The sequence below is a fragment of the Lissotriton vulgaris genome, chromosome 6 (genome assembly GCF_964263255.1).
Source record: "Lissotriton vulgaris chromosome 6, aLisVul1.2, whole genome shotgun sequence".
NCBI classification, from domain to species: domain Eukaryota; kingdom Metazoa; phylum Chordata; class Amphibia; order Caudata; family Salamandridae; genus Lissotriton; species Lissotriton vulgaris.
This window is the reverse complement of record NC_141694.1, coordinates 93068100-93094168: the sequence shown is the minus strand read 5'-3', so window position 1 is coordinate 93094168 and position 26069 is coordinate 93068100. Positions and strand designations below refer to the sequence as shown.

General features: G+C 52.4%; 1 protein-coding gene across 3 annotated transcripts in view; it reads right to left on the bottom strand.

Moving 5' to 3' along the window:
- Window positions 1-26069, bottom strand: part of LOC147706848 (exportin-5-like) — a 1626836-nt gene that overhangs the window by 503487 nt on the left and 1097280 nt on the right. For all 3 annotated transcript variants that reach the window (XM_086926008.1, XM_086926006.1, XM_086926007.1), the window contains one exon: window positions 5453-5589. In XM_086926008.1, the coding sequence (XP_086782134.1) occupies window positions 5453-5589 (137 nt within the window). The remainder of the gene's footprint in view (window positions 1-5452; window positions 5590-26069) is intronic.

The following is a 26069-nucleotide window of genomic DNA, read 5'->3' as shown; positions in this document are numbered from 1 at the left end:
GCAGAAGGCCATGCAGATGGCCGCGCCCATCGGGCGCAGGTGAATGGTTTATAAGTAGAGCTGACGATCAAGCGCTGCAACTCTTTCTTATAACTACACGCCGCTGATGAAGGGATACGGAACCTGAAACACGTCCGGCGTTTTACTATGATGTGCGTACTGAGCAGGAGGTCTGCCAGAAAGTTATGGAGAAATAAAGACATAGTGGAATACAACTTTCTGTGGCCGTGTCGAATTTGGAATCCTGTTTTGTTGGATGTATTTGCGGCTCTCCGGTCGCGTACAACGGCCCACTGCTGCAGCGGGTCCAGTCGGGCACCATGCTGTGTGCTTGAACATTGGAAGAAAGATAGCAGGAGCCTTGCAGGGGGTTGCCGGCTTACACTTCACTCTGCAACTACAAAGCAATGACAGACGCCAAGCCAGAACTTCGCATCAACCTACTGGGGTATTTTATTGGTTTTATTAGGACTGAGTGACAGCGCACCCACTGGGGTTTTGAGGAAAGCACTACACCTCCCAGAAGGCCATGCAGATGGCCGCGCCCATCGGGTGCAGGTGAATGGTTTATAAGTAGTGCTGACGATCAAGCGCTGCAACTCTTTCTTATAACTACATGCCGCTGATGAAGGGATACTGAACCTGAAACACATCCGGCGTTTTACTATGATGTGCGTACTGAGCAGGAGGTCTGCCAGCAAGTTATGGAGAAATAAAGACATAGTGGAATACAACTTTCTGTGGCCGTGTCCAATTTGGAGTCCTGTTTTGTTGGATGTATTTGCGGCTCTCCGGTCGCGTACAACGGCCCACTGCTGCAGCGGGTCCAGTCGGGCACCATGCTGTGTGCTTGAACATTGGAAGAAAGATAGCAGAAGCCTTGCAGGGGGTTGCCGGCTTACACTTCACTCTGCAACTACAAAGCAATGACAGACGCCAAGCCAGAACTTCGCATCAACCCACTGGGGTTTTTAATTGGTTTTATTAGGACTGAGTGACAGCGCACCCACTGGGGTTTTGAGGAAAGCACTACACCTCCCAGAAGGCCATGCAGATGGCCGCGCCCATCAGGCGCAGGTGAATGGTTTATAAGTAGTGCTGACGATCGAGCGCTGCAACTCTTTCTTATAACTACACGCCGCTGATGAAGGGATACTGAACCTGAAACGCGTCCGGCGTTTTACTATGATGTGCGTACTGAGTAGGAGGTCTGCCAGCAAGTTATAGAGAAATAAAGACATAGTTGAATACAACTTTCTGTGGCCGTGTCGAATTTGGAGTCCTGTTTTGTTGGATGTATTTGCGGCTCTCCGGTCGCGTACAACGGCCCACTGCTGCAGCGGGTCCAGTCGGGCACCATGCTGTGTGCTTGAACATTTGAAGAAAGATAGCAGGAGCCTTGCAGGGGGTTGCCGGCTTACACTTCACTCTGCAACTACAAAGCAATGAAAGATGCCAAGCCAGAACTTCGCATCAACCCACTGGGGTATTTAATTGGTTTTATTAGGACTGAGTGACAGCGCACCCACTGGGGTTTTGAGGAAAGCACTACACCTCCCAGAAGGCCATGCAGATGGCCGCGCCCATCGGGCGCAGGTGAATGGTTTATAAGTAGTGCTGACGATCGAGCGCTGCAACTCTTTCTTATAACTACACGCCGCTGATGAAGGGATACTGAACCTGAAACGCGTCCGGCGTTTTACTATGAGGTGCGTACTGAGCAGGAGGTCTGCAAGCAAGTTATGGAGAAATAAAGACATAGTTGAATACAACTTTCTGTGGCCGTGTCGAATTTGGAGTCCTTTTTTGTTGGATGTATTTGCGGCTCTCCGGTCGCGTACAACGGCCCACTGCTGCAGCGGGTCCAGTCGGGCACCATGCTGTGTGCTTGAACATTGGAAGAAAGATAGCAGAAGCCTTGCAGGGGGTTGCCGGCTTACACTTCACTCTGCAACTACAAAGCAATGACAGACGCCAAGCCAGAACTTCGCATCAACCCACTGGGGTATTTAATTGGTTTTATTAGGACTGAGTGACAGCGCACCCACTGGGGTTTTGAGGAAAGCACTACACTTCCCAGAAGGCCATGCAGATGGCCGCGCCCATCGGGCGCAGGTGAATGGTTTATAAGTAGAGCTGACGATCAAGCGCTGCAACTCTTTCTTATAACTACATGCCGCTGATGAAGGGATACTGAACCTGAAACACGTCCGGCGTTTTACTATGATGTGCATACTGAGCAGGAGGTCTGCCAGAAAGTTATGGAGAAATAAAGACATAGTGGAATACAACTTTCTGTGGCCGTGTCGAATTTGGAGTCCTGTTTTGTTGGATGTATTGGCGGCTCTCCGGTCGCGTACAACGGCCCACTGCTGCAGCGGGTCCAGTCGGGCACCATGCTGTGTGCTTGAACATTGGAAGAAAGATAGCAGGAGCCTTGCAGGGGGTTGCCGGCTTACACTTCACTCTGCAACTACAAAGCAATGACAGACGCCAAGCCAGAACTTCGCATCAACCCACTGGGGTATTTAGTTGGTTTTGTTAGGACTTGGTCACTCACAGCGCAACTCACCTGGGCAAACTGCAGGAGGCGTGGGTGGGGGATGTGGGGGTGATGGCGGAAGAAAACTGGACGTAAGCCCTTGCCGCACTGCGAGGGGCGGCTATTGCTGTCCGCCTCCCCCTTATCCAATTTAAGTATCTTCACGAGTCTACTTTACCCGGGTGCGGATCTGGCGGGCGGGGTTGGTTGCGTCCCCAGAGTGCCTGAGGTGCTGCGGGGCTGAGGGCACCTTCTTACATACTGTCTGGCAATGCATATCATTAGACCGGTTCTGGAGAAGTATCTTTGCTTGCCTTTCTGAAGTCCTGGGCTGGTCGCTCCCACGTACGCCCCAGCTTGCTCTACTACATGTGATGGAGGGGATTGGGGGCAATATTTATAAACGGCACCTGCTCCTATTGAGCCTCACATTGGCGAAACGCGACATTGCCCAAATAAGGAAAGATGCATGGGCGCCGACTGTAGCTGCATGGAAAAACGGGTTGGATTTCAATATGGGGCTGGAGCGGCCGATATTTGTGGTGCGGGGATGCCCGCATGAGCACGCATGAGTGATCTAGGCCAGAGCAGTGGGTTATAGGCATGGCACACAGGGATTTGTGCCATGTCGACTCTTCACTTTGTTCTGCACCAAGACACAAAGCCTGCAATGGCAGTGTGTGTGTGTGTGTGTGTGTGTGTGTGTGTGTGTGTGTGTGTGTGTGTGAGAGTGTGACGTTACAGGGCCTCTAAGGGTGGCACAATACGTGTTGCTGCCCTTAGAAGTTTTCCCTGGCCCCTGTGCCCTTGGTACCTATGGTACCATTTACAAGGGACTGACATATGGCTAAAGCGTGCCAATTGGTTTTTGTTTAAATGCCGGTTTAGGGAAAGCACATAGGTCCTGGGTACCTGCTTGGCAGTCAATGTAAATCAGCGCTTAGCAAAAAGTGGGGGTAACCACGCAAAAAGAGGGCACTTTCTTACAAACATATTTTGATTAATCATAATCGAAATTGTGCCAGTTTATCTACCCGAGGTTTGAAGAGTAATTTTTCATTAAACTCTGTTATTTTTGAAAAATAACCAAATCCTTTTCTTTCCAAGACCAGAAACATGTTGAAGCAAAATTGGTTCCATCAAGAGCCGTTCATTTTTAAAGAAAATTATTTTGCCACATTAGAAGATTTGAAGGAAGGATCTGTTAATTCTTGCTATTTTCTTTGGGTTATTTGGGTTTACTGATGGGGGGAATTTTCGGCAAGCAAATGTTGCCACCAACCAATACGCAAATCACTTTGGGCAAGTACAATATTCAATACATTTTGAAATATAAGGAGTTGGAGCGTTCTCGGATATGATCGGTTAAGCTTCTTTCGCACGCTTACAATGGGTGTTGATGTGAGAGGAAAGGAGGTTTAAATGAAATTGTCTACACTCTGGCCAAAAAGCCCACCTTGTTCTTCATGAAAACAGTGTTACATTAGTCTGCTGACCAAGGATGCAGCTCACATAATCTTCTGGCTGCATGCAGTTGTGGGAAACAGTCTCACCATCAACTGAACTGTAGCCAAGTATGGCGCATACTGCTCAGAAATATATTGCACCGAATGAAAATTAGGGCCTAATGTATATGTTGTCAGAGAGGTAACTCTGATGCGGCTGTGTTCCCTTCCCACCATCATAGTGGTTCTACAGCTTGACTTACATGCGTGCGGACCATGGTTTGCCCATTTGCGTCTCTCCACAAGCATGTCTGTTTACGCGCAACAAGGTTTTCCGGTGATGTCCAGAACACCCTAATGGATATGCCATTCGAGGGAGAGCACCTTTTAAAAGAGAAGCAAGTGACACATTGGAGTGATTCAATGAGGGTAGGGCCATGGCCAGATACTGCGTTTGCAATCTTCAGCGAAGGCTATTTGCTATTTTCAGAGGCTTATGGGTTTTTCCAAGAGTGGTCAGTATAGGTAGCATCAATCTATCCAACAACAGCTCAGAACCCCTTTTTTGGCCTAAACAAGGGCAGAGAAAAAAGGACGTGGTTGGTAGAACCAGCCCCTCCTCTTCCCCCACATCCTCCTATGCCTATCCGAAAGCACCACCAGTGAAGTTTTGGTCATTCGTATGTGAAGAAGCACAGGAAAGGTGTACTTTTTTCTTCAAGACGGGGAGGTCAAAATGTCAGGTCAACGGGTCTTACAAAACGTGAAAAGATGGTATACTCTACCCTTCTAGCAGTGCCCTAATGTTCCGTCCAGCAATTCATTCGATCTGATGACCATCTATCAATAAATGAGGTGTCAACCTTGCTGTACCAGCGGAATTGGTGCAAAAGCAGAAACATGCATAGGGGTGCTATTCGGTGGACTTACTGATTCCAAGAGAGACAGCAGTCAGAGCATCAGGCCTTAACATCATGCTGACATAGGGCTCACAATCTGAAAGGTCAGGATGAATTTTCAGACTCCACACAATGTGGTCATAGGGGTAGATTTCTGACATCATCCAGAATGTTTCAAATCTCATGTTGAGATTATGAAGCACAGCAAATCAAGTTTAAATGCCAGAGCATGTTTTGAATTCCTGACTGAGGCACAGAAATGTGGAGTTGGCGATGATGGGCAAGATGCAGCATTCGTGTTGTCGTGCAATACTGTTAAGGCACAAAGGAACATAAGCGGCACTACTTAGTAGACTGAATGTGTAAACAGTTTCTGGGGACCAAGCCTGCATCTGGGCTATATCAAAGTTAAGAAATCTACAAAGAAAACAGCATGTTTTAGAAGCTTTTTTTCTTGAAAAATCCATTATGGGCAAACAGAATTGCTACAACAATCTCAAGAAATGTGTTATTTAATATACAGGTAATATGCCTTTTTGAGCACTTTTTACTGGTAAAAAGGATATTGAGAATTGTTTTAAGTCTGAAGGTCGGAATAAAATCCAGATTTATAAAGGCGGAGTTGAGAAGTCGACCAAGTAGGCCATCCACGTTGTAGAAATGTTGCTTTATTGACTTTGCGGCAACACCCAAAACAGCGAAGCTAGAATTAGAAAAAAGGTTTTAGGTACGTAGAAATAATCTGTGTATTTAACGGTCATCTCTCTTTCAAGATTTCTAAAAAAGTAAACAAATATGACAACAAAATAATGTTCAAAATTGTGTTTTATATAAAAAGCAACAATATTTTACATTTTCAAAATTAGTATATTAAAAAAATGCCAAAATTGGTTGACCTGAAAACCAATTATCACCATAACATCACATATGTAACAAAGTCAATTTGGAATAGGTAATTGCCTATAGATCTAGTTCTCCATCACAGGTATTCTATGTAAGTAAAAACTGAGAGATCCAAAGAACTCCCACTAATGCGCAAGGTACTTACCTTCGGTAACGATATATCTGTAAGAAACATTAGTAGTGATATGATTCCTTACCTTAGAATTACCCCCAGGCGTCAGACTGGATCCGGAAAGTTTTTCGTCAGCAGTACCGCTGTGCGTCGAAGGGGTCGTCGTGCGGCTCCTCGTGCGTCGTTGGAGCCGGGATTATCTTGTTGAAGCTACTTAGACGCGCCCACGCGAGCTGACGTCAGTTCTGCACACGAGTTGTGCAGCGCCCTTTCTGTGCTTGTGACCATTGCTGTTGGAGCCATTCTTGGAATGGTCTTGTAGCCCGGAGTACCCGGCACTTGAACCCAAGGCACCTTCAGGGGAATGGTGGGTTGCTGACCCTTCTACTCTCCCCTCTTTTCGTAACCTACAGAGTGACTGGAGCTGCGAACAAGATCCGCTGTGGGGATCACCCAAGGAGGAAGATGACTGTACCTTGAAGGGGACGTGTACAATTATGACCGCAACGCCCGGGAGTGACGCGGTCGAAGGAGCATTGGTGAAAAGGGAGGAAGTCCTACCGTCGGCGTGTGACGCGAAGCCAGGAGGCCAACGGTACGGCGCATCGCCCAGCCAGACTCGCGGAGGAGTCTGGCTTTCCCAGGTACGACAACGGGTGTCAAACTGGGTTGGGAGGCGGGACAGGTCGGAAAAGAGGTAGGGGGTTCATACGGGCACGACTGTCCCCAGTTTCCGCACTCCTCTTAAAACCCCCCTGTTCCACACTCCTGTACACCCCAGTCCATAAGGCTATAGATAGTGAAGTAGCACCGGTGATCCCACACAATCCCGGGACCCTGGCACTTAAAGTTCTCAGACGGATATCAGATTTCTTGTTCTTTTTGTTCTTTTGGGTACAACAACTCCGCATGAAGATCGTTGACACCCATATATCCCGGATAGGATCCTGAGCACCTACCGAAGAAGAGGGACCTTTTGATAGACCGATCCTCAAAGGACCATCCTGCCACAACGGATCCTGCAGCTTCATCCCGCGAAAGTCACTCTACTAAAAAGAAGAAATCGTTTATAAAAATAAAACCCTATATTCCAAGACCTAGTCTCCGGCCTGTCTCTCCCACATTGCCACATGTCTCATGTGGAGTCGAATATTTGAGACTACGTGTATGCATGATGCCATCATTCCCAAGAGCTTGCTCACTGTCCTCACTGTCAGAACTTGCCCCTTGTGGTAGCGAAGTGTCTCCTTCAGTAGTGCCTGTGTTCTCCTCTTGCTGGGGGAACACCTTTCCCTGTAAGGTGTAGATCTTTGCCCCAAGGAATATCTTCACCTGTTCAGGTTCTGTCGAGGATTTTCCCCAATGTGTTGAAAACCCTAGTTGCATTAGCGTTTTGATTAACCTGCTGAATGTGTTTTTTGCATTGGCTGTACGAGTTTGACTTCACCAGCCAGTCATCGAGGTACGGGTATACGTGTATCCCCTGCCTCCGTAGGTGTGCTGCAACCGCAGCTATGTATTTTGTGAACACCCTTGGTGTGGACTTGTCGGGATTGTAAGCAGCGCAAGAACAGCCGCGCGCCACTAACCTTATGTATCTGGCCAGCAGGAACGATGGGATGAAAGTCCCCTCGACTTGTCTAAACACAACACCCAGTGGTGATGTATTAATCACTTTCTGAGCGTGTATTGCGAGAAGCCGTGAGGTGATAAGGTCAGGAGGGCTGTGCCAGTCACTGCCCAATCTCAGACAGATTCCTTCCCTGAACAGGTTGGCAAGGCTGTGATGGTCACAGCCCATACCCAAACTGAGTCCCTTCCTGAAAAGGTTGGTGGAGTTGTGATGGCCACAGCTCAAACTCAGACAGATAATAGTGTTGTGAAGCCTGAAACTATGGATCACTCCACTCAGACAGAGAGCATTGAGGAGGAAGAGAAATCTCCCTCCCACCAGACTTTAGGAAAGGATCAGCCTCCTCAGGGAACTGATCTGACCCCTTGTGAAGAAACTGCCCCAGAGGTAGTCCGGCCTAGCCTGGCAGAACCCCTGATGTCAGTGGACCCTTCCAAGGTGGGACCCAGTCTGGAGCAGGTATCCTGCCCCTCTCTACCCTGCCTCAGTCAGACCAGGGCTGTAGATGTCAGGAAGGCCAGTGGTGGACCCCAAAGGGCCCCCTGTCCAAAAGAACTCCCCAATCAGCAGATTAGGGTCACTAGAGCTAGTAGACCTAGCCAAGTGAAAATAAAACAAACTCCTGAGGGATCCCCCTTAAACTTAGTTAGGGACCTCCCACAGATGGACACTGTTGGGCACAGCCAAACCTGGGACCTAAAAGCCCCAAACCTGACCTGTCCCTCCAGTAAGCCAAACAGAGGGACTCAGCCTCCAGCTTTAGGTAGCCAGAGGTTGACCCTGAGAGCTCACAGCAACTCTGTCATGGAAAGAAAGGCATATATGGTGGATAGTGATTGGAGGAAGTTGAGCCCAACATTAGTGGGGTCTCACTTCAGTACTCCATCCCAGCACCAGCCTTTTACTTTACCAAAACACACCACAGGTAGAGATTCCCTATGGTGGAGACCCTCAGACACCCTTAGGGTGAGGGATTGCTTAGTGGACCACGAGATAGGAGGTAACCATGACAGTGCATATACCACCTCATATGGCCACTCAGGCAATATAGGCTTACCTGGTCAAGGATAGCCTTATCTCCTTTCGTTGGGGGGGGGGGGGGTTATGTAGGAAGGTGGATATCTGACTATGGTTACCCCCAACTTTTTGCCTGGTGTTTTGCTGGTTTTTCGACTTAGTTGACCTGGGACCCTGCTATTCAGGACCCCAGGCCCACTGCTCTCTCTGTAAAATGGATGCCATGTACCTTAGGTGCATACCCAATTGGATACTGAGTCACCTTATCAGTCCCTGTACAGCATACTTTAGGTATCCAGGGCATAGGTGTACCCAGAGCCTACCAGGGGCTGCAGCATGTATTATGCCACCCCTGGCTGGCCATCCAACTGGCTGCACGACAGCTGGGGCAAAGTGGTGTAATCACCCTTTGCTTTAGATATAGTATTCCTATATCTAACCCTAAAATGGACACATGTATTCCTATCAGTCACTCCTATGGCAGGCCTTATCAAGCCTGAAGGCAGAGTGCTTGGGATTATGTGAGATGGTGCTCTGGCATGAGCTGAGCCCGTTTTCAGCTTGCGGAACCAAGTCCTAATAGCTGTTCCATGATAACGCGTACCATATACTCTTAAGTGCATTATAATCCTCGTGGTTATTTGCTATCTTTGGTATTGCTTTATCAAAACATGTCGAGTAAGGTGTCATACGAATTGGAATACTAACCCCTCGCCAATTCTGGTGACGGGGTTAGCATTCCACCCTTCAAGAGGGACACAACATGTATGTAACTGTGAACCCCGGTTAAAGCTAACTCGAGCCTCAGCATCACAAAATGGATGCTGCCACCACAGACACAAGTCTGACCTCCTGCTGCTGGGAGTCCTTCCAGCGAGGAGAGCTTGGACAAAGGGTTTCCTGTCAGGGGCGGTGCTAGCACCATCCCAGACAGGGTTTTGTGTATCCCAGGTAGGCAGGGCTGAGAGGAAGGTGACTGCAAGTGGCAACTCGGTGCTCACTGTGCATATGCCGGCTTAAACCAGTTCCAGGGGCACACCAGCCCCTGAGCTGGGCAAAGTCCGGACAAGGGAGAGGGGTGTAACCACCCCCCTCCTGGTCCAACCCATGGGCAGGACCTAGTCGCGTGCCAGCCCTTTTTTTTTAGAATAAAGGTAGGAGCAGGCCCCCTTCCCAAATTAGATAACCACCTAAGCATTGCGGTTTGCTGTAAGTCCATCCTCCAGATCAAGACTGCCCAGCTCGACGAGACCCGGATTCCCTGACATCTCTGACCTCTACCTGCATCATCAGCCCAGCTGAGATTCGTGGGTGTGACGATACCTGAGGGACCGGCCATCTTCAAAACTGGATGACGCTTAACCAGCACGACCGCCGAGGGATCCTCGAGTGAGTGCTTTGGGGTTTGAGAAGCCCTAACCCTGAGCAGCTCCAGCACCGAAGTCCAGCCCCCTAGCATCCACGAGATCTGCGTGGGGCCCTTCTGCTCTTTGCTGCTCACCGCGTTGTCCGGTCACTTGCCTGCTGGCTAGTGGCCCTCCTGACGATGTACCACGACGATTTCACCGCTGGTCTGGTTGCTCTAGATTGGCCCTTGCTCCCTTCCAAAAGAGGAGCACCCCGGACTCTCCTGGTCCACTCCAGACGCCATCTTGACTACACTGCGTGGGCTTGCCTTTGCCAAGGCTTGTTGCTCCAATCCTGGTCTCAGCATCGCCGACAGCAGACACCTTTGTGGGACAGCTCGCACCTCCAGCCTGGTGGCCGACAACGCCTCCTGGTCCGAGGGACAGCAGAGTCCAGCATCGCCCACTCACCTGGTCGAGGTGACTTCATCTGATGCCATCCTGGTGCCCACACAATCACTGGCTAGTGATTAAGAACTGAGTCCCCTCTGCTTTCAGGTCGTCTCCATCATCGATCCAGGCTTGGATCACTCCGAACATCTTCACTGGTCGCCTGCCAGCAACTTCTTCTTTCAGGCTCCATAGACTACAACGAGGATTCCCGACGTCTTTTGAACCCTATGCAGCCGCAGACCCTGGGCTAGGTAACCCGAGCATTTCGGTGCTCCAACGTAGGTTCACTATCTAAGTGTCCAGATCCTTTTTCGTTTTTAGTTTACCTAGTCGGATTCGTCCGGAAACAGTGACTTTAGAATTACTAGCATCCATAGACTTTGTCCCGCATCCCGCGTGAGAGTGCACACTCTGCACCCGATCTCCCTAGGCCTACTGCTCCTAACCTTAGGGTTCAGTAGTGTAGTCCTAGCGATCCTGAAGCCTCTGGATCTTGTTACTTACCTGCTAGTATTTCGCATTCCACTTTTAGTGTATATGGTTTTTCGTGCCCCTCGGGCATTTGTGTAACTTGTGCGACTTAAAGTATTTTCTTAAGAGTTTTGTATTGTGCTTAGCTCCCGGACTCATAAAGAGTTCAGGGTAGACTTGTTATAAATAAATATCCTTTATTTTCATAACAACTTGTGTGGTGTCCTTTCACTTGGTGTTCAAGGGGTATATGTGATGGTATAACAGCTGGCTTAACACGCCCTCTAGAGTTTAGCCTAAAGACTGCTCTTGTCCATGCTACTAGGATAGCTGGTCTAATATTTTTTTCTTTTTTTTTAAAGACCAACGGTCCCAAACTTTATTTAGTTTCACAGATAAGCCAGTAGTTATTCATACAATGTCATAACAATGAAGTATTGTCACAAACGGTACTCAGCAAATAGCACATGTCGACATGTCAGTTATACATGAGTGAAAATAAACAGTAGCTGGTGGAAGTGCATTAGTCCATAAGTGACGGTGCCAGGAAATGTCTCATGTTGCAGTGCTCGCAGTTCGTAGCACTGCAAAAGGACCAGCGTGGTCACGAAAGCCAACAGTCATTGTTTGAAGTAGAGTTCCCTAATCAGTACAGCAGCGGGTAGAGGCAGTATCATACCCTCCGTTGTTGTATGGGTCGCTGGGTGCCCGCTTCCTGGTCATGGAGGCATCCAGTCAGCCTTATGTGAAACGTAAACGGGGAAGGGGGATCGAGCATTATCATGAGTACAATATGAACAGCCTCTGTGTCAACCAAAAGGTATAACTGGGTAGTATAATACGAGGGGGAGGGAGAAACATTTCAATAACTGTTGGACTAGCATTTGCGTGTGTAGTAGTGCATCTAGAACCCTAGCTGTGTGTGGTGTATCCTGTGTGGGTCGCGCAGGGGCGGGGACAGTTGAGGAGGCGGTGTCGCTGCGGCTGCAAGGCGAGGGGAGTGGGGGGCGAAAGGCAGGAGGGAGAGCGGTAGGGGACATCTCCGTCGTGTAAGGCCTCAGTTGTCGGGGGAGGAGGTGGGGGGGGGAGGGGGAGGGGCGGGCGGGGGGATGGCGGGGGGGGAGCGGCGGAGCCTGTGCCAAGTATGGGCAGCAATCAATTGGGCCCCCTCTATTCCGTGTCGGGACGGTACTCTATGCCGGCTTGGGCGCACGCTCGGTGATATGCGATCAGGGCAGCATCCCAGTCCTGGGCGATCGGGTATTTCCGTAGGCCAGCGGTTTCCTCCCTGTGTAGAGACACACTCTCCGCACAAGCCCAGTTGCCAAGAGAGCGACGCCAGTCCGCAGGGCGCGGCGGGGCAGCGCTTTTCCATCGTCTTGTGATAAGACGCTTGGCCGTAATGAGGCCTAAGTCCCAAAAACGCGCCCGTAGTTTGGTCTGCTTGGTTCTCTTGTAGAGTCCCAATAGGCACACTTCCCACGTCTTGGGGAGGGTATCGCCTGTGGCCGCCGTCAACATGTCCGTGACCGCCGACCAGTACGAGGTGAGGTGAGCGCAACTCCAGAGTGCATGCAGGAAGTCCGAGTCCAGGAGGCCGCATCTGGGACACGCCGACGAAGCGAGTCCGAAGTAGCGATTCAGTTTGTCTGGATGAATGATGTAATATTGGATGATCTTGAATCGCGCGTTGCGGGGAATAACTCTGGCGCCCGCTAATATAGCGGCCCACTGTTTGTCCGTCCAGTCTGTGCCTCGGTCGGTCGCCCATTTTTCCCTCAGTCTCTGAGAGGAAAATTGCGTATGACTGTGTAGGGCTTGTGCAAGCCAATGCACAATGTGGGACCCATCGCCCATCACATGTAGGTACTGGATGAGTAGATGAGCGGACGGCTCGTGGCTGAGGTCACCCCATGCCTTCGTCAGCTCATGGAGGAGTCTGGCGTGCGCCAGAAATTGACCCACTGGTAGCTCTGTCTCCGCGACCAAGGCCTCGAAGGGCAACAGCTCTCCGTCGCTATACAAGCCTGCCGCAGTCCAGCTGCGCAGCTCGGTCGAGGACAGTGTGTCAGCGCCCAAGGGAGTCCCCAGTAGAGGTAGGTTCGGAGCATAGGGCACCGTATGTTGGTGAGCTTAAGGCTCCGTACGAAGCACCGTTTTGCTACCGCCACATGGACCTGCGTGGGGGGTCGGCCCTGCGTTAGGGGGTGGAAGAGCGTTAGCACCTGTACGGGAGATAGGGTGGTGTCGGCTGTGGCCGTGTCCATCAGGTTCTTACCGCTCAGCCAGTAGGCGACCCATTGCAGCTGTGCTGCTAAGTAATAGAGCTCCTGATTAGGAACCGCTAAGCCTCCAGCGTCTGTGGCTGCGTACAGGGTCTTCAGTGCTACCCGGGGTCTCCCCTTATTCCAGATGAGGCGTCTGGTGAGGGTTTCCAATCCCTTAAATATGCGCGCCGGCACATACACTGGCAGGTTAGTATAATAATAGAGGAGCCGGGGAAGCATTATCATCTTGGTTAGTGCCACTCTGGCCGGCACATTCAGTGGGAGAGAGTTCCAGAACGTGACCTGGGCCGTGAGCGAGGATATGGCTCTCACTAGGTTTCCCTCCAGGAGATCCACGGGGTCTCGGTATATTAAGATCCCTAGGTACCTAAATACCGTCGGGTGCCATCGGAGCGTCTCCCCCATCATGCGCACATCACACTGTGGCATCTCACCATCGAATGCGTAGGCTCCCGATTTGGCCCAGTTAACGTGGAGTCCCGACATGTCTCCAAATGTCCGAAAGATGTCTGTGATCGCCGCTGGTATGCGTGTGAGGTCTCTGACATATAACAGTAAATCGTCGGCATACAGAGACACAGAGTGTATGCCATCCGCTAGTGGGATGCCCCAGGTGTCTCCGGAGGTGTGGAGCATTTCCGCCAACGGTTCCATCGCCAAGGCAAATAATATAGGGGAGAGGGGGCAGCCCTGTCTGGTACCTCTCCCGATGCGGATCCTGTCGGAGAACAACCGTCCAGTCCGGACCCGGACCTCGGGCGCTCGATAGAGGAGTCCCACCATCTGGACGTAGGCATCGCCCATCTCGTACTTCTCGAGGACTCGGAGGAGATATGGCCATTCCACCGAGTCGAACGCTTTTTCCAGATCAAGCACGATGCATCCTGAGCGTGGCCAGGTCGGGGTTGCATATCGTTGGACCCTGAAAAAGCGGCGTAGATTGTAGGACGTGCTCCGGGTGGGTACGAAGCCATTCTGATCAGAGTGTACCAGAGTGGGGACCAGTGGTGCAAGCCTCCGGGCCAGCGCCGCTGCAAATATTTTGTAATCGGTGTTGAGGAGCGCTAACGGCCTGTATGAGCCGAGTTCGTTCGCTTCTCTACCCGGTTTCAGCAGGGAGACCACGTTAGCTTCGTTCAGGGACGCCGGGAGTTCAGCGTCTTCCGACGCCGCCTTATACACTTTCAGCAGTTCCGGTATTAACACCAGTGAGTAGGCTTTATAGAACTCCGCCGGGAGTCCGTCAGGGCCCGGTGCCTTGCAATTGGAGAGGGAGAAAATCACCTCCCGCAGTTCCTCACCGGTGAGCGTAGCACCCAGCTCCGCTTGTTGGGCAGCAGTAGCTGTCGGGAGCTGCAGTGTCGCCAGATAGTCCGTGATCTCCACCACTGTGGCCCGCAGTCGTGAGCTGTACAGGGACTTGTAATGCGATGTGAAAGCTTCATGGATCTGTTTCTGGGTGTAGACCTCAACGCCCTGGGCTGTGCGGATTGACAGGACCGATGCGGATTGTGTGTCTTGTCGTACCAACCACGACAGTAACCTGCCGGGCTTGTCACCTGCGTTGTGGGTGCGCGCGGAGTGTGCTGCGAAGTTAATGTTCTTTAGGCGCTCCATCAAAACAGCGTGGTCCGCCCTGGCTGAGATCAGTTGGGAATCATCGCCCCCCGTCGCCTCCCGTTCTTTATCCAGTAGTGCCTCCTCCGCCCGTATCAGATCTCTCTCCACTTGTCTACGTAGGCCCGCTTGTACACCGAGGCAGCTTCCCCGGGTCACCGCCTTGAAGGCGTCCCACTCGATTCTCGGGGAGGAGGTCGAGTCAGTATTGTCCTCGAAATACTGTAAGATCTTCCCGGATATCTCCTCTCGAAATGGGGTGTCAAGTAGGAGATCCGGTTGCAAGCGCCATGTAGGTACGGGCGGATGTGGGCGCTTCCATCCATATACCAGCGTGTGCGGGCTATGGTCCGAGTGCGTCCGTCCTAGGTAGTCAGTGTCTGTCACGGAGGGGATCAGGTCACGGGACATCATGTATCTGTCCAACCTGACATGTAGTGAGTGGGCTCCCGAGTAGTAGGAATACACCCGGGCGGTGGGGTTTCTGACGCGCCAGGCATCTTACTAGGATAGCTGGTCTATAAGGTTGACTTACAACCAATCATCAATAAGGGTCGTTTGGTATGATACACAGTGATCACTAGAATAGTGAGCACTATATATCTGGCCAACTTCTCACAATTCCTTCTTCAAAAGTTTCTGGAACTCTTCCGTGACGATCCAGACCCAACGGCGGAAAAAAGAATCTGAAGATGGCGACCAAAGGTGGTAGCTTCTGCCGGAAGCACGTCAACATCACGCAGGACCCCAAATGGTGGGATGTCGACGCCCACCTGGGCCACGAAAAAAATTAAAGAGAAAAAATACTACGATCCAGGACCACTGCGCCTACCTTCAGGCGAGGTCGCCCCCACTCTCCGCTGCTCCTGCCGACCCCCGCCTCGATTTTGCCGCTTGCCTCGCTGCCTTCCTTGGACGCCCCAGCCGCCGCTGGGCCGCCACTTTTCCCGCCGCTGACTCCGCCGGACACGCCCCCCAGCTGACCCGCCCTCCTCTCTTATGATGACCACTCCCACGCGCAGCGGGCGCGCCGATTGTGCGCCGAAGGCGCGCCAAGGTAAGCCCATCTGCGCCCGTCCGCACCTGGACCGCGCCCAGTGCCAGGACCCCTGGCCCCCGCCGATGCAAGACACCCCGACAGACCTACGACGCTGCCACCCTCAACGCACTCAACACCGGCGGGATCCCTGGATGCTACCGAGCCACCCCGAGACGCACACACGGACCCTTCAGCTGCCACTCCTGCAAGTACTCCTGCATCCGGACCTGCGGGGCACTCGCACCCGCCAACTCGAAAACCAGCAGCAACCACCTCAAGTGCATCCTCCTCAACACCCGCTCCATCCACAGACACGCCGTGGAACTCTGGGACCTGCTCGACATAACATCACCAGACATCGCCTTCCTCACGGAAACATGGATGAACGCCTCCTCAGCACCCGACATCGCCATCGCCATCCCGGACGGATACAAGATCACCCGGAGAGACCGCGTCAATCAGACCGGAGGAGGCATCGCCATCATCCACAGGAACACCATCCGTGTCACGACCATCATTGACGACACCTTCAGAGCCGCCGAGCACCTGCACTTCCAGATCCACACCGACCCCAAGACCACCCTCAGAGGCACCCTCATCTACAGATCTACAGACCCCCGGGACCACGTACACAATTCAGCGAAGACATCGCCGACTTCATCAGCCCGCATGCCCTTCCCTCCGTTGACTACATCCTCCTCGGGGACCTCAACTTCCACCTGGAGAACAACAACGACCACAACACCACCACCTTACTGGACAACCTCGCCAACCTCTGTCTCAAGCAGCTGGTGACCACCCCCACCCACTACGCCGGACACACGCTCGACCCCGTCTTCTCCTCCAGCAAGGACATCGCCTTCAGCCACGCCACCGGACTCCACTGGACGGACCACAGCTGCGTCCACTTCAGCTTCAAAAAGAACACGATCCACCACCACGAGCAACAGGTTGCACGCAGAAGCTGGAACAAGATCACAGCCGACCAGCTTGTTGCATCCCTGAGCAAGTACCACCCTGCCAGCTCAGCGAACCCCATCCAGGCTGCCAACAACCTCACGAGGTGGATCAGCAACTGCGCAGACGACCTCGCCCCACTGAGGACCCCGCCCAGCAGACCCGGCAGTAAGAAAGCACCATGGTTCACCGACGAACTCAAGAGCTCCAAGAAGAACTGCCGAGCCCTCGAGAAAGTCTTGCGCAGAGACCCAACACCAGACAACATGACCACCCTCAAGCTCGCCACCCGAAAACACCACCAACTGATCCACACCACCAAGAAAACCGCATTTAAGGAACGACTAGACAACAACGCACACAACAGCAAGGAACTCTTCAAAATCGTCAAAGAGCTCGCCAACCCCAGCGCCGGAAACAACGACATCACCCCATCGCAAGACCTCTGCAACTCCCTCGCCTCCTACTTCCACAACAAGATTATAGATATACACAACAGCTTCAGCACACAGTCAACGCTCCCCACAACCGCACCTGCTCCCCCAACCACCACCCTCCGCACCTGGACCCCGATCAACACCGAAGAAACACTACGCACGATGAACTCCATCCACTCCGGATCTCCAACCGACCCCTGCCCTCACCACGTCTTCAACAAGGGCCGACTCCATCATCCCACCCCACCTATGGGACATCATCAACACCTCCTTCGCCACCGCAACCTTCCCGGAGAGCTGGAAGCATGCCGAACTCAGCGCTCTACTGAAGAAACCATCAGCGGACCCCACCGAACTCAAAAACTACCGCTCCATCTCGCTTCTCCCGTTTCCGGCCAAAGTCATCGAGAAGACCGCCAACAAGCATCTGGCCGCCTTCCTCGAGACGAATGGATCCCTCGACCCCTCGCAGTCTGGCTTCCGGGCCAACCACAGCACCAAGACCGCCCTCATTGCCGCCACTGACGACATCCGAGCCCTGCTCGACAACGGGGAAACAGCGGCCCTCATCCTCCTGGACCTCTCCGCAGCATTCGACACTGTCTGCCACCGCACCCTAGCACAGCGCCTCAGCAATGTCGGAATCCAAGAGAAGGCACTAAAATGGATCACCTCCTTCCTCGCAGGAAGGACACAGAGAGTCCGCCTCCCCCCGTTCAAATCAGAGGCCACCGAAGTCATCTGCGGAGTCACCCAGGGTTCATCGCTCAGCCCCACCCTCTTCAATATCGACATGAGCCCCCTTGCGGCCATCGCACGCCAGCACAACCTCAACATCATCTCTTACGCCGACGACACCCAGCTGATCCTCTCCCTCACCAACGACCCCGACACCGCCAGAGCCAACCTACACGAAGGGATGAAAGACGTGGCCGAATGGATGATGAACAGCCGCCTGAAACTGAACTCAGACAAGACGGAAGTTCTTATCCTGGGATCTTCGCCCTCCGCCTGGGACGACTCCTGGTGGCCCCCTGCCCTGGGCAGCGCACCTAAACCAACGGACCACGCACGAAACCTGGGCTTCATCCTGGACTCCTCCCTCTCCATGACCAGACAAGTCAACGCCGTCTCCTCGTCATGCTTCAACACCCTGCGCATGCTACGACAGATCTACCAGTGGATCCCCACCGAGACTAGGAAGACGGCCACCCGGGCCCTCGTCACCAGCCGTCTGGACTACGGCAACTCCCTCTAAGCCGGAACCACTGCCAAACTCCAGAAGAGACTTCAGCGGATCCAGAACGCCTCAGCAAGACTCATCCTGGACATCCCCCGACACAGCCACATCTCCGAACACCTGAGAGACCTGCACTGGCTCCCGATCAACAAGAGAATCATGTTCTGACTCCTCACCCACGCACACAAAGCCCTGCACAACCAAGGCCCAGGATACCTCAACAACCGACTCAACTTCTACACCCCGACCCACCAGCTTCGATCGACCAGCCACGCCCTCGCCGCCGTCCCCCGCATCCGAAGAGCCACCACAGGAGGAAGGTCCTTCTCCTACCTGGCCGCCAAGACATGGAACTCCCTCCCCACCCACCTTCGCCTCACCCAGGACCACCTCTCCTTCAGGAAGCAGCTCAAGACCTGGCTGTTCGAGCAGTAGCAGACCCCCCCCCCCCCCAAGCGCCTTGAGACCCTCTGGGTGAGTAGCGCGCTATATATAAATGCCTTGATTGATTGATTGAACCACTAGATGGCGGGATAATGCACAGCATAGGGAATCAGAAAGACTCACACTGGACAAGTCACATACCCAATATGGGGTATAGCCTCTTTAGACTAAGCTCTTCGTCAGAGTAAAATGAAGAATAAATAACCAACTACACAGCTGTAAATACCATCCGGAGATTAAAAAGTCAAATCCGGAGACGAATCTTCTCATTATATGCAAAAAGTAGTGCTTAACTTTTCAACACTGCAAGACAAAACAAATAGAGGAGATAATCCTCAAACATAATAACGACAGCCATGGATACATAAGAAATAAGCAATGAGGCATTGTACCGCAGAATCGGCATGGCTGTCAAATAAACAGGCTCCATCACGCAAGGCCGAACTAGTCGATGCAAAGATAGTCCGGCAACACATCTCCAACCACCTAGACTCTCTACCTGGCGGAAGGAAGGGAGAAACCTCTAAACTTGGCGAAGGTGTAGCAGTTTGCGGGGGTGGAGCTAGCTCGTGACCAAGATGGCCGCTTGAGCCCTTAGCTCCGTGCATTGCAGAACGATCCTTTAATCCATCAGGCATTCCCTTGGTGCCCTACATGTTCCCTTCGGCGGCCTGAGCTAGCAACATCGTGCTGGGCTGAAGGATCTGTCTTCGGTCCTTGGCGGCCTGCGTATTGCGGAACTGTAAAGCAGTGGAGAGGCGTGCCCGGCAAGGCCCAGATCCCTGAGCCATAGTGAACAAGGCAGTGGAACCTACTGCACGGCGAACCGCTGGGGAGCTGCGGAGCGGTTTGTCATACAGCGCGACTGAGGAAACTGCCGGTGAGACTGTCCCTGCATGCCTGGAGTAGACGCCGTGGCCCGGGGGGTATGGACTGAAGAGCCGATGGCTGCCCTGTGTATCACAGGGAGGACGCGCTGCCTCCCGGAACTGTTTGGCCTGTCCCAGCGGCGTGGCCATTAACAGGACACTAAGCTCCAGCGCGCGGCCATTTTTGACGCTCCGATCTCCGTGTGTGGGTGCTCCACCGCAAATGTAAAATAGACTATTGGGGTCCCTGATCAATCCTGCTTGGCCCATGTGCTCCGGAGCGAATTACTACCCCCTGGGGCCTCTAATTTTATAGAGTAAGTAGCGGCTGTGTGTTGCACAGTCATGGAGGGCTGGGGAGCAGAAGACATGCCAGTATCTACGCCTGAATGCATGACCCCTGGGGGACACCTGCATAACATGATCCTGGACGTTAGCAGACGGTGGTGCAAGCTTTGGAGCACGTTCTGGTGCAGTGGTGTTAGCTGTATGAATTGGAGTGGTGGTTCTAAAAGTGCTGAAAGCTCTGGCTGCAAATCGTGAGTTGCACATTAGCTGGCACAGTGGATGCCCATTCTTTGCTACTAATTCCCTCATTCCCTGGAGATGGGCACCTGGACTCGCGCCTGAACACGAGAGTGACATAGCCTGGCTACGCAAAGAGAGTAGACAGAGAGCCTAGAACGGGAGGCGAGGTGGACCTGTGAAGCCGGGGTACAATGGTGGACACCATAACAGGCGCATATCAGGGCCACACAACATCACGACACAGCAGGCTGATTGATAGAGCCGTCTTGCATGGTTGGCGGTCCCCCCATATCCAAGTGGTCCTTTGGAGTGATTGCCCTTAAGTCAAGCCCCCTATGGTGCCCTGTCGTGGGAGGCGCCATCGACTAAAGCATGGGCAGGGTGGACAGAGCTCAGCTCAAGCTCACATTTGAACAGAAGCGATCAAAATCGCATGATGCCACTGCAGATGGAGCTGATAGGTCTCAGACCTCCCCCATGCCCGACGATCCTAGTCCAAACATTCGGGGAATGTTCATAGCCATGGAAAAAAGCCTGAAAGCGGTATTGCATCACTGGGTATGAAGATGGATGCCCTCTCCTACAGAATGGACAGAATCTGGGAACGCTTAGACAAGCATGCGGACGGATTATATATGTCGTCGGAACGGAGACTGACGGAGGTAGAGGAGGCGCACACCACGTTGGACTCAGACCACAAGCAATTGGGGAGAGTACTGCGTGTACTTCAAGAGAAAACAGAGGACATGGAGGCCCACTCTCATCGTTGTAACCTCCGAATCACTGGTATGCCGGAGTCCACCCCGACGGGCAACATGGAACACTTTGTTGAGAAATTGCTGGTCACGTTGCTTGGCGATGGGGTCTTCTCTGCCATGTTCGTGGTAGAGAGGGCGCATCGCTCCCTGGGTCCGGGTCCGCCCCCTGGAGTGCCACTACGTTCGATTATTGCAAAACAGCTCAATTATAGTGACAGAGATGTTGCCCTGAGGCTGGCCCGGGAAAAGGGTTCGCTGAACTATGAAGGCTCGGCGATATTGTTGTTCCTTGATTTCACAATACGAGTGCAGGAGGGGCGTCGTCAGTTTGTCCCCATGAATAAACAGCAGTGTGACATGGGCATAGATTATGCAATGCTGTACCGGGCAAAGCTTAGGATCAACAGGCAAGGCCGCTCCCACATCTTCCTGGACCCTAAGGTACTGCAGAAGGCCTTGAAAGATTGGTCCAAGGAGAGGCGCAACACTCCGGAACGGCAGCTCCTGGTCATCTGAACAAGTATGCTCAATTGGTTGGAGGGACAAGGGAGGTGGGTGGAATTGTAACTATTCAGGCGGATTCGGACACTGGGCGGTGGCTGCCTACCCGTAAGATCATGTGGAGTGGGAGGGGGCGAAGGCCAAGCTTGACCTACCCCGCAATGCCACTGAGGGGACCTATTGGCTGCAAGTCTGGGAGATGGCGATACCAATTGGCAGCTGGGGTGGGGAAATGTGGAGTCAGGTGTTTCTCCGAAAGATTCCATGCTAATGATTACTGTAGCCCCACAAACTAACGTACAGTGGTTATTGTGAGACAATCTCCAACCTTGAGTTCGGAGCTCTCGGTATAATGATCCTGTGGGAATGTACATCAATTCACTGACAATGCATGGGGTTGGGCTGTTTGATGTCGTTTTTTCATTGTTCTTATTAACAAGTCGAGCTACATCCGCCCACGAGTGTATCCTGCAAAGGGGTGGATAATTATTTTGGAGGGGGGGCGGAGGGTAGGTGATTGGGGGTTATTGAGGGATGAGTCACGGCTGAGTTGGGGGAGGTCTGTTGTGGGTGGGGGTGACTGGTTAGTACGGAAAGTTGTGTTTTTGGGTTGTTTGCTGCTCCTTGTCTATATGTCTGCGTGGTGCTTTTTGCTGACCTGTTGCTGGTGCTGAGGAACATTTCCCGCTCTACTATGCATGATGAGGGGTGGGGGTTACGCCGGTGAGGCCAGTAGGCCCTGGTTCTATATGTGCACTTACGTGGAATGTGCGGGGTCTTAAGGATTATCGTAAGTTACGTAAGGTGCTGAACTATCTCACTAGACAGAACATTGACATTGCCTTGCTACAGGAGACACATTTGCCATTGAATAGTACAGTGTTGCGTAGTAGAGGATTATTGAATAACATCACTGTCTCAGTGGGTCAGCTGGACTCAGACAGAGGTGGTCGATTTGTGATCCACAGATGTCGAGGGAAAGGAGTGTGTATCATTGTACTCAACGTTTATGGCCCCAATTATGATTGCCCAGAGTTTTTTTTACTTCCCTTGCGCGCACAGCCTCAAGACATCTAGAGGGGTGGGGATTTTAATTTAATCAGGGACCCACATATGCAAAGATCTGGTGGACCCACGAGACGACCTTCTGCAGCAGCCAGAGCACTTGAGTGCGCTGCTGAGCATGGATCTTAGTGATGTATGGCGAGACAGATGTCCGGGCAAGGGAGGATACACTCTGCTTATCATAATTTGCAGACTCGTATAGATTATTGGCTGATTTCATCGCCACTTGTGGGACACATTTGGGAATGCTTAGTACTTCCTCGTACACTTTCTGATCACTCTCCTGTATTACTAGTACTTGATACTCCCAAGAAGACCATTCCGCCGTTTACTTGGCGGTTTCCACCTTACTCATTACTGGACCCAGTCTTCAAAGAGGACATTGCAGTCGCTATTGAAACTTTTTTTTTTTTTTTTTTTAATTTTTGAAAACCTTTATTGTGCAGATAGTAGCATACAAATACGGGCCTACAACCAATTAGGCAGGCCACGAAGCAATCTGAAAAGCACGTAAATCAATAAAGAGGGTTCACGGCAGTCACCCATTATATTGCGAACAAGTAGTTCAATCGTAGAGGAGCAGAGTGTGACCGCCGGATGCAGGATCAAAGAAGGTTAATTTTATAACAGAAATTATAGCAGGATCCGTTGCAGTTTAATCATCTGAGTGCCCATAGCGGGCCACAAAACAAGCAGCAAAACATTAAGGCATCAATAAAAACAGTTATCAGCAATAGTTCGCAGCAATCAGAATATAGATGCCACATTTCCAAGCAGTACCCATCGTAGCCCGCCGCGTGCACACAGACCACCAAAGTATTATACTCATACCAACTGAGTAACCAGAACGGCAAAAGGAGTTACAGTCATTCTCTATACTGACCCAGAAGATAAGAAAAAGGGGGAACGCTAAAAAGGAAAGAAAAGAAGGAATGCCGCGCCGCTGTACGTGCCCCCACAGCGATAAGGGCAAGCAAAGTGGCTGGGGACCACGTTATTGGGTGTGGGGCGGTCAAAGCAGGATATCTGTGCAATCAATAACGTATAAAGTAAGAATACCTCACTTCCCTCCCCCCCCCCCACAAGCAATCACACCGTAGGAAACACGCACAGCCACGGCGTCCTAAGAAAGGGACACAAAAGAGCCGAAGAAAAATAAAAAACGGTCAGAAAAAGACCCCAACCCACCCACCCCACCCTGCACACCTGCAGAAGGCTACGGCCTACCCATCCAGCAGCGTGCCTGTCGCCCTAAATAGGAGACCCGAAATATAGAAAGAGTTGAGAGAGAAGGGAAACAAAGGAGACAAAAAGGAAAAAGAACCAGGGGGAGAGGAGAGCCAACAATCTAACCATTCGGCCCCTACCCCCGCCATCACACACATTAATGCAACATCAAAACGAAATCGACATAATCTCGGGTATCATAAACCTTCAAAGGAATCATTCATAGTATCATGGTTGAGGGCACTCCTCATCTCCATCCACCAACCATTAGTCCTCCGGGTCCAGAACCGGCTCACCCCTTATCTTTCCTAGCCATCGCTACTTCGCGTGGTAGAGTAGTGGGCAGCAAACAAATCAAAGTGGGGAGGCCGTATGGCCGAAGCAGAACAAACCATGGGAGCAAACCAGAGGACTCCAGCAACCAGCGTCCAAGCAAAAACTTTGTGCGGCAGTCTAGGCATTTCAGCAACGACAACGGGAACAACATACAGTGTGGATACAGTCTCGCCGCCCAGGAAAGTAGAGTCGTCTTCGCAGGATAACACTGGGGTCTCGCCGGGGCAGCTCGAATCGGCAATCAACGTTGTTCCCCAACCAGTCTAGCAGGATCGGGCTCCGACGCGGTGCCCATGCCCGCTCCCGCCACGATCAAGGCGACCCCGGGATCCGGGGCCGCTGGCGTATAGTCTTGCCGATGCACAGTAACAGCACCCTTCACGGCAACAGAGGGGGACAAGACAGCACACACTAGGGGCCGAGCCGCGCCCATGAGGGATGGCCCGTCATCAATGGCGGCCGTCCCTCTATCCAGCACAAGCGCGGCGAGGGCCAGGGTCGCGCGTAAAGTCTCTAAGGCGTCAAGAACATCACCAAGCGTGGGCTCCCGCTCACAGGACCAGACCCCCGTACACTTCAGCGACACAACTTCGCCGCCCTGGTTCAGTCCGTGACTCAGGGCGTCGGCCGCCATCTTGCAGATCCAGCCGCGTCCCAGTGCGCCTCAACCTCTGGAGCGGGCTCTTGAGCAAAGCCACCACGGGAGCCCCCTCGAGCCCCAGGAATGGCAATCTGGGTGCAGAAAGGAGAGCCACCAAAAGGGGGACTGCCAGTGCCACCACCCCGCTGGCGCCACACGCCGAATCCGGGCGCAGGGCTTCAAGATGGCCGGACAAGGCAACAAAGGGGGGAGCCTCCTACACGGTCTTCCCCCGTCCACGGCGTGCCGCACTTCACCACGGGGCCCTCCGGCCGCTGGACCGGCCCGATCCGTTGTCATCGGCATAACCGCACAACGGCCTCTCCCAGCCGGCCTCTCCTCTCCACCAGGGGCCGCCGTCGACACCATCTCGCCGGCTGACCTCCACAGGCAAGTCCCCGGTCTCTACGCCGCGGAGGCCCCAGACCAAGCAGGGGTGTAACTTCGGATCCGCTGCTCGCAGGAGCCCCCGGGACAGATGGTGAGTACAAGCTTTCCTTCGTCTTTCCGAGTCTTCCCGAGTATGTCGTCTCGGGGCAGGATGCGTATCAGGATATGTGTGTTGGGCAGGAAGGCTGGCGGAGCCGAGCTACATTGCGGCCATCACGGTCGCGAGCTTGGCTCCTCCCCCCCACACTTTCATATTAATAGCTTTAATAACTTTTTTGGAACAACTGCTCTTCACATATACGAAAGCTCGCTCCCATGCTCGCTACCTAGCTTGAAACCTTTTTTGATACTAACGTGGGGTCTGTAGATAGTTTTCAGGTAGTCTGGGAGGCCTTTAAGGTCTATATTTGGGGGGTGGCCATGTCTAAATACTCAGGTGTATTGCGCTCTATTCGCCAAAGACTAGCTGATCTCAAGCGGAAACTCTGTGACCGGGAAAAATGACAGCAGACACGTTATGATGAATTTGAATTTGAATTTAAAACATTTATAGAGCGCAACATTCACCTGGCGGTTTCTTGGCGCTGTGAGGGGAGGGTACCAGAGGAGAAAGATGACAACCACAAACTCAAGAAAGTGGAAGCAGTTTTACAGAGAGAAAGCCTGTTTAAAAAGAAAAGTTTTAAGGTCTTTTCGGAAGGGAAGATAATGCGTGGCCGATCTTAGATGGTCAGGGAGAGAGTTCCAGAAGGTGGGTGCCAAGGTAGAAAAATTGGCCCCTCCCCACTTTTTGCGCTTATAGCGAGGGACCAGCAGGAATGACTGTGACGAAGAGCGCAGCTCTCTGGTGGGGGTGTACTCCCTGATCAAGGATGAGATGAAGGCGGGAGCCGAGCCCCATCGTGCCTGGAG